The 7458-nt window shown below is 38.7% G+C and overlaps 1 protein-coding gene and 1 pseudogene across 2 annotated transcripts; one reads left to right on the top strand and one right to left on the bottom strand.

Moving 5' to 3' along the window:
* The first annotated feature begins 345 nt into the window (after positions 1-345).
* Positions 346-5785, top strand: LOC105112240 (3-oxoacyl-[acyl-carrier-protein] synthase II, chloroplastic-like). Of its 2 annotated transcripts, XM_011007866.1 has the most exons (14): positions 346-833; positions 1190-1395; positions 1496-1699; positions 1885-1995; positions 2096-2191; positions 2302-2347; positions 2436-2515; positions 2766-2834; positions 3042-3126; positions 4313-4467; positions 4562-4642; positions 4961-5020; positions 5115-5248; positions 5501-5785. In XM_011007866.1, the coding sequence occupies exons 1-13, from the start codon at positions 494-496 to the stop codon at positions 5229-5231; spliced, it is 1650 nt and encodes a 549-aa protein (XP_011006168.1). In that variant the 5' UTR covers positions 346-493; the 3' UTR covers positions 5232-5248; positions 5501-5785. The 2 variants fall into 2 exon arrangements, with proteins under 2 accessions (XP_011006168.1, XP_011006167.1); XM_011007865.1 differs by having other exon boundaries at positions 347-833; positions 5115-5785.
* Positions 5786-6333: 548 nt separating this feature from the next.
* On the bottom strand, positions 6334-6941 carry LOC105112246 (RRP12-like protein; annotated as a pseudogene).
* Positions 6942-7458: the final 517 nt, after the last annotated feature.

The raw sequence follows: 7458 nt of genomic DNA, 5'->3' as shown, positions 1-7458 counted from the left end.
GGACCAAGCAATTAGTAGAGTGCAGAGCAGAGTAAGAGGATGCATCTTCCGCCACCACTTGGAAAATATATAAATAAATATACTGAAAACACAAACAGGTGATCCACCCCCCTGCCCTGCCTCTTTCGGTTACCATTTAGCCCAACGAACACACCACTGATCATCCCTCTTTTATGTTTTTTTAAGAACAAGAAAGAGCACTCGGCATCGTACAGGACGAGAAGACTCAGATACATGGCGAGACACGAACACTACTCATTAACATTTATTATTTATTAAACATGAGCAAGCGAAATACACCTCTCTCCCTCTCCTCTTCTTCTCCATCTTTTCTCAACTCCTCTATTTCTTGCAGATTCATTCATTCATTCTTAATAGCACGTACTTTTCTTTTCTTAACAAAAAAAAAAACTCTCAATCCCTCTCTAACATGGAGTATACTATTAATAACAACAGATAGATTGAGATAGAAGAAATTAAGAGAGGAAAACACATGACGGGGTCAGCTTCATTGTCATCTCCGCTGTGCACGTGGCTGTTCACGGCTTGCATGTCGGTCACGTGCGCTGAGGAAAGAGCACACGCGTTGTCTCCACCGTCGTCTAATTCTAGTCGCAGACGGAAGGCTAAGGCGGCTGCTCTTCCTATGAAATGCTGCTGCAGTATTAGGGGAATAGTCCATTCTTCTCCTTCAAATGATAACAGTAATAATAAAAGTATGTTGAGTTTTAAAGGATCAATGAGCTCCTGTTTGGCTGATAATGAACCTTGTAGCCGTTACTATGCTTCTGGTGGACTCTTGAGACGACGACTCAGTCCCCCCGCTACTTCCGGTATTTTCTTCTCTTATTTAATTTATTATATAATTCAAATGGTTGTTCCTTTGTGTGTCTTGTAATCGGTGTAAGCAGGATCTTGCTGCTGCTTTGTTAGAGATTTTTCAAATCAATGAGTGCAGTACTTTGGAAAGCAAATATTGATGCCTTAACTTTGCTGTCATGCTTTTTACGAGGCAGCGAGTTTGGACATCGTGCGTGTATAAGAGAGTTTGCTGAGTCTTTGTTTTCCATCTCTCTCTCTCTTCTTACAAGAAAACGACCCATCGTTCGTGTGAGAGAGAAGTTGTCTTTCGCTGCATGCAAATGACAGACTCCGAACATGCGCTTTTTTTTGTCTTTAAATATTACAGGGCAAGCCATGGCTGTAGCTGTGCAGCCTACAGAGGAAGTTGTGACGAAAAAGAAACCACTTACGAGGCAAAGGAGAGTAGTTGTGACAGGGATGGGTATGGTCTCACCTCTTGGTCATGATCCAGGTGTCTTCTACAATAATCTTCTCCAAGGCGTCAGCGGTGTGACTCGGATAGAGGCTTTCGACTGCGCTCAATTTCCCACGGTACGTAACTGATTTTTTCAACGCATCTTTTCTTCCATTTGTTGCTCGCTCTAATCAAGTGCTCTCACCCTCAGAAACTATTTTTTCCCCCTTTACGCAGAGAATTGCTGGAGAAATCAAGTCTCTCTCAACTGATGGATGGGTTGCTCCAAAATTGTCTAAGAGAATGGATAAATTCATGCTTTACATGCTTACTGCTGGCAAAAAAGCCTTGGCGGATGGAGGGATTACTGAGGATGTGATGGATGAATTGAATAAAAAGAAGTGTGGAGTTTTGATTGGCTCAGCAATGGGTGGGATGAAGGTAGAGCTAATCTCCTCACAGTTTAAGATATTTTGTCTGTGATGATGAAAATGTTGAGAAAAATGACTTTATGAACCATCTGCCAACCAACTTTAAAGAATTACTGAACGAAGAAATGTGTATATTCATTGTGTCATGGAATTTTATCGATGATTTAATTGCTGCTTCTGGTTGATTATCGAAAGGTTTTCAATGATGCAATTGAAGCTTTAAGGATCTCATACAAGAAGATGAATCCTTTCTGTGTTCCTTTTGCAACAACAAATATGGGTTCTGCCATGCTTGCAATGGATCTGGTAAGCCATAATTTTCAAGATGTAATATTAAAGCATACAGGTGATGGTTTGGGTATTTAAAGTTGACCTTTAAACTTGTGTTTGTCACTTGTAACTGCAGGGATGGAGGGGACCAAATTATTCAATTTCCACTGCTTGTGCAACCAGCAACTTTTGTATATTGAATGCAGCAAACCATATCATTAGAGGCGAAGCTGTAAGCATCTCGTGTTCAATTCATTTTCAACAGCAATAGCGTGGGATGCTTAAGATCACTTGTTAACATCCAACACCCAATTTTGTGAACTATAAGATATGAACTTGCAGGATGTTATGCTTTGTGGTGGCTCTGACGCAGCAATTATTCCTATAGGTGTTTTTTTTTCTTCCTTTGAGTTATACCTGTCCTATATTTCTTGGCATAGCAGGAAGCTGATATCAATTCATAATCGTTGGTGCAGGATTGGGGGGTTTTGTGGCATGCAGAGCACTTTCTCAGAGGAATGATGATCCAACAAGAGCTTCACGACCTTGGAACGTGGTAATTTAACATTAAAAATACCAACACACACCGAAGAAAAGGAACAGGAAAAGGAAGAAACCAATTTTTTGTAATTTGTTTCTTAAAAAAGAAGAAGTTTTATTCACTTTAAACATGATAGTAGCCAAGCCAGTGGAAGAGTTATCTGGTGAATAAATTACACTAATTTATTTATTGATTCACTGCCCTATCCTCTCCAAGAAGTTTTGGTTCTGAGTTCTCCCCTCTTAAAGTCTTTTGTAATAAACAGAATCGGGATGGATTTGTCATGGGGGAAGGAGCTGGTGTTCTGCTTCTAGAAGAATTAGAACATGCTAAGGTAACGGTCTTATCTAATCCAAATAAAGTCGCATGATCTGATGAGAAGCAGAAGTAGAAGAGAATTAGAACATTCACTGGCGGTCTCTCTCTCGCTCTCTCTCCTTGCGCACAACGTGTGCATTGCTTGCTAAATGCTATATGCATGGTGATGGTAGATTGCTAATTTTTCTTGACATGGTAATCCATGGTTTGTTTTTGTTCGCAGAAAAGAGGTGCCAATATCTATGCAGAATTTCTTGGAGGGAGCTTTACATGTGATGCTTATCATATGACACAGCCACGTCCTGATGGTAATGTGTCCCTCTAAAATACCTATAATTTTAAACACTAAATCTCCATGCGGGCATGGTAATTTAAAGATACGCTCGAGGATCTTGATTTTTCCTTCATTTTGATGCACCTCATGATTATGTAATTAATTAGGAGCCAGTATAGTATTGATTGATATCATGACCCTTGCTTCTTTCTTGGAGTATTATTGTGGTTGTTTTTCAAAGTATTTTTCACTAAAAATATATTAAAATAATATTTATATATTTTTTAAAAATTATTTTTGATATCAGTATATCAAAATAATCTAAAAACACACACAAAAAAAAAATATTATTTTGAAGTAAAAAAAATAAAAAAATTTAAAATTTTTCAAAAATGTTTTTGAAATGCAAAAACAAATAGGGCCTTAGAATATTTGGCATTATGGTCCAACAATGTTTTTGAAAATTTTTGAAGTTTTTATGTTTTTTGGATTGTTTTGATGTGCTAATGTGAACATGAATTTTTTAAAAATAAAAATGTTATTTTCATATATTTTTAAATGGAAAGCACTTTAAAAAAAAATTTCTACCACAATTCCTAACATGTCCTTAATTGTTGCATTCTCATGGTTGCCTTTCGATATTTATCGAAGTAGAGACATGGGGGATTTTGTAATTATTTTCTATTCCAAAAGGAATGCAGTGGTCTGGCCCTGTTTAAACCATTCAAGTCTTGGGAAACACATTTCAAAAAAACAAAAAATCTACCTCTTGTAATATACAGATAGTTGTAGTAATATTCCTATTTGAGGTAAATTCTACTGTCCTTTTCAAGAGTAGTTTTCAACGTAGCATATGGATCATTGCAGCAATCCTACAAATTTGCATGAGGCATTTTCCAGTTGAGTTGAGTTTCACAGGCTTTTGGACAGTGTGCTGCTATTTTTGTTTTTAATTTTTTGTTAGTTATTTCTGTGAGTTGGCAACTGTGAACCTTTCTCCTAAATGTTGCATTTCCCCAGAGGTGATGCACATTCATTTTTAGGCTATTAGGTGCTTGAATTGGTTCTCTCTCTGAATTACAGCAGCCAAATGAAAATTTTCTGTTGCAACTTGTTCTTGTCTTGGTTTTATATTTTATCTTGTTCTTGTCTTGGTTTTATATTTTATCCATTCAAGGCCTTACAAGCTAGCTAATGTTCCTTCTGCCACATGAAAGCAGGGATTGGTGTGATTCTCTGCATAGAAAAGGCATTATCACAGTCTGGGATATCCAAAGAGGATGTCAATTACATAAACGCACATGCTACATCCACACCGGCAGGTGACCTGAAAGAGTATCAAGCTCTCATGCATTGTTTTGGCCAGAATTCTGGTGTACGTATCATCTGTCATAATCGCTGCCTAATTTCAATTTCTGCATGGCCATCCATTGCGAAGGTGTGACACAATTGTTTTTCCACATTCACAGTTGAGGGTGAACGCAACAAAATCCATGATTGGTCACTTACTGGGGGCAGCTGGTGCTGTGGAAGCCATAGCCACAATACAGGTAAATTGATTTGCATTCATGAGATATGGATACCTTTTATTGAAGCACATAAAGAGAACGGAGGGAGGAAAGGGTCACTTTAATTCTTGCACCCACGATGAGTATGGGTATGACATTTACAAATTGCTAAAACAGATGAACTCTTCTATTTATTTTTATTTTTTCTGTTCATAATAAACACACTTCTCATGTTGCCATGAGAGAAGGAACATTGAAACTGCACTTCTCAAGGGACTTTAGTCGAGCTATTCCTCCCTCCCCAAACTGAGAACAAGTTTTTCATTGGTTCTTGATGTTGTATTTTGTTACTTTGTACAGGCAATACGGACAGGATGGGTTCATCCAAATATCAATCTAGAAAATCCAGATCAAGGCGTGGTATGTTCGCTCCCTTGCTTTTCCCGTTTGCCCTTTGGCATTGTAGGTTTATATGCGATGGCGTTCACCTCATGCTTTTAAAAAAAAAATTCAGGACACGAGTGTATTAGTGGGCCCGAAGAAAGAGAGACTAGACATTAAGGCTGCGTTATCTAATTCATTTGGGTTTGGCGGCCACAACTCATCGATCATTTTTGCCCCATTCAAGTGAACCGGAGCTGCTTGAAGGTGTTGTAAGCTTGTTACTTTATCTCTCTCTGTTTGCTATAGCAAGAACACATCGAGCTGGGGATGTGAACGTTGAATATATGTTGAATTAACGTCTAAGGCCCTGCCATTCTATCATTTCACCAATGCATGACAGTAACTCAATTTTCAGCAACTCAATTGTGTAAAATATATAGATGTGGTAGGTCTGGTAGGAGATATTATCCTTTACAGCATGCTAAATGGATTACTCGCCCTAGCTTCTTCTTGCAGAGTACAGAGTACCACTGGAATCCTCACAGTATCCTGTTTTCTGTTGAACTGGTTGAGTTCAATTAAACTTTCAAATGTAACTAGTTGGACGTCTGACATCGATTAGGTGACTATTTGCTCGGGAAAGGAGAACAGTCAGATTTCGCTGAGTAACTATTCGCTGGAAATACTCTTTGTTTTTGTAACTCTCATTCTCATAATATGATTAGTAGCGGGCTTGTTTAATTTTTGTTCCACGTAGTCAATTGTAATGTATCTTGAGCTAACAATTTACTGTCAGCATAATGGTGGTTTTTTGTGGTACATTTAAAAAGTCTATAAAAAATGTTCTCAACGTGTAGTTGTCAAGGTATATTGATCCGATGAAATTCTGTCGGATGAGTTTTGGGATGGATTAAACAACTGCAATACTCGTATCACAACCAAGCAATCAAGAATATTCCATATCGGCACCCACAAATACTAGCATGCTTTCAACTCGGATGTTCAGGCAGTTACGCCCGCTACTCATTCTTGCTCTTGATCACCTGGGATCTGTTTTTCATGGGTAGATTTGAGCTCGAGTAAAAAATGCATTTGTGATGAGGACGCAGAATATCCACTCAAATTGAGTAGGAGAGAGGTTTATAGTTTAAAATATAAATTATCAACTGAGTTACCAACAGTTATGAACTCTCTCTCACTCTTTTTCTTTAATGACTAGTTTAGTTAATGGGAATACAAAATCGTTTGAACATGACTACAACCAAGATGCTGTCTGGAGTAAATTCCGTTGGGACTTGTTCGAGGATCCAAATTTGAGAATTTGCCGTTCTCCAGAACAGGAGGAAATGCGAGTGCTGATAACTGCTTGTACTCCCTGGAAGAACCAACATTTCATTGACGAGCTTACAACCAAAGCGCAGATCCTTTCCTGATATATCAATCCACACAGGTTTTTCACCTGCTCTTTCTTTTGCTGCCTTTCTTCTGACTATTAAAATTGATGAGCTTCATGGACAGCGCAGTTGAAGCACTATTGCCTTCAAGCTTCCTGGTCATTTTTACGACTCTGGCCATCCCTTTCCTCGCAGCTGCTCGATGCTCTGTCTGGTCTACGGCCCATCATCTTGCGATCTAATGGCCAATATGCATATGGCTCAAGCTTTTCCTTCCTCCTCATATCCCCGCCACCTTTCTTGCTAGCATATTCATTTCCAGTGTAAGCCCTCCCAGAATCTGAAGTTTTCCTGCGCTTCTGAGTTTTCCTGGAGTTCACAGACTTGAAACTGCCTGCTTCACTCCTCACATCTGAATCAGGGTCAGTGGCCTTTTCCTTCTTTGTTTTCCCTCCACAAACTATCAGCCGCCCTTCAGGGTCGATCTCTGGCTCATCGTCTGATTCTTGCTTTCTTTTAAGGTGCACAGATGATCGCAGGGCTGATCGTGTCAAGTGGCTCATCTTCTAACTGGTCAAACAAGTCTTCTGGCAAACTCTTGTCTGACCTGTGTATTGTTTTAGGCCTGGAAAATTTTGTACATATTTATGCAATCTCAGATTGTTTTGTGCCAGTAATTACAAACAGATATGCTGCACCATCCAATCAGATTATCATTCAGTAGTTGAACTGTTTATATTATCTATTGGGACCAAAATAACAGCCTAAATTGCAAACAGTAAAAATAACAGTTCATGCCATTTATTTATAAAACTTTTTTTCGTAAAGTCACTGACCTTAATGAAGCCTTGGATTGAAGCTGCGAGGAAAACTTGCTATGCCGACCAGAAACTGTTTTTGTATCCATATATTCACCACCATTGTCCTCTGTCTCTCGATCACTAAAATCAGAGAAGATTTTTGTATGGTTCCATCTGCTTATCCTGTAGTGAAGCAAGATTTTTCAGAATATCATTAACAATTTCAAGATCAGAGAAGAATCCTCAGAAACACCAGGATTGCATTGTTTTGCCAGAAAAC

The sequence above is a fragment of the Populus euphratica genome, unplaced genomic scaffold, assembly GCF_000495115.2.
Source record: "Populus euphratica unplaced genomic scaffold, PopEup_1.0 scaffold330.1, whole genome shotgun sequence".
NCBI lineage: Eukaryota > Viridiplantae > Streptophyta > Magnoliopsida > Malpighiales > Salicaceae > Populus > Populus euphratica.
This window is presented reverse-complemented; position numbering and strand designations above follow the sequence as displayed.

What these genes read in the sequence shown, in the direction of transcription:
- LOC105112240 (XM_011007866.1), top strand. Translation starts at nt 494, where the DNA reads ATGACGGGGTCAGCTTCATTGTCATCTCCGCTGTGCACGTGGCTGTTC. An exon ending in GACACAGCCACGTCCTGATG is followed by an intron (nt 3,127 to 4,312) that starts GTAATGTGTCCC and finishes ACATGAAAGCAG; the next exon opens with GGATTGGTGTGATTCTCTGC. An exon ending in AAAATCCAGATCAAGGCGTG is followed by an intron (nt 5,021 to 5,114) that starts GTATGTTCGCTC and finishes AAAAAAATTCAG; the next exon opens with GACACGAGTGTATTAGTGGG.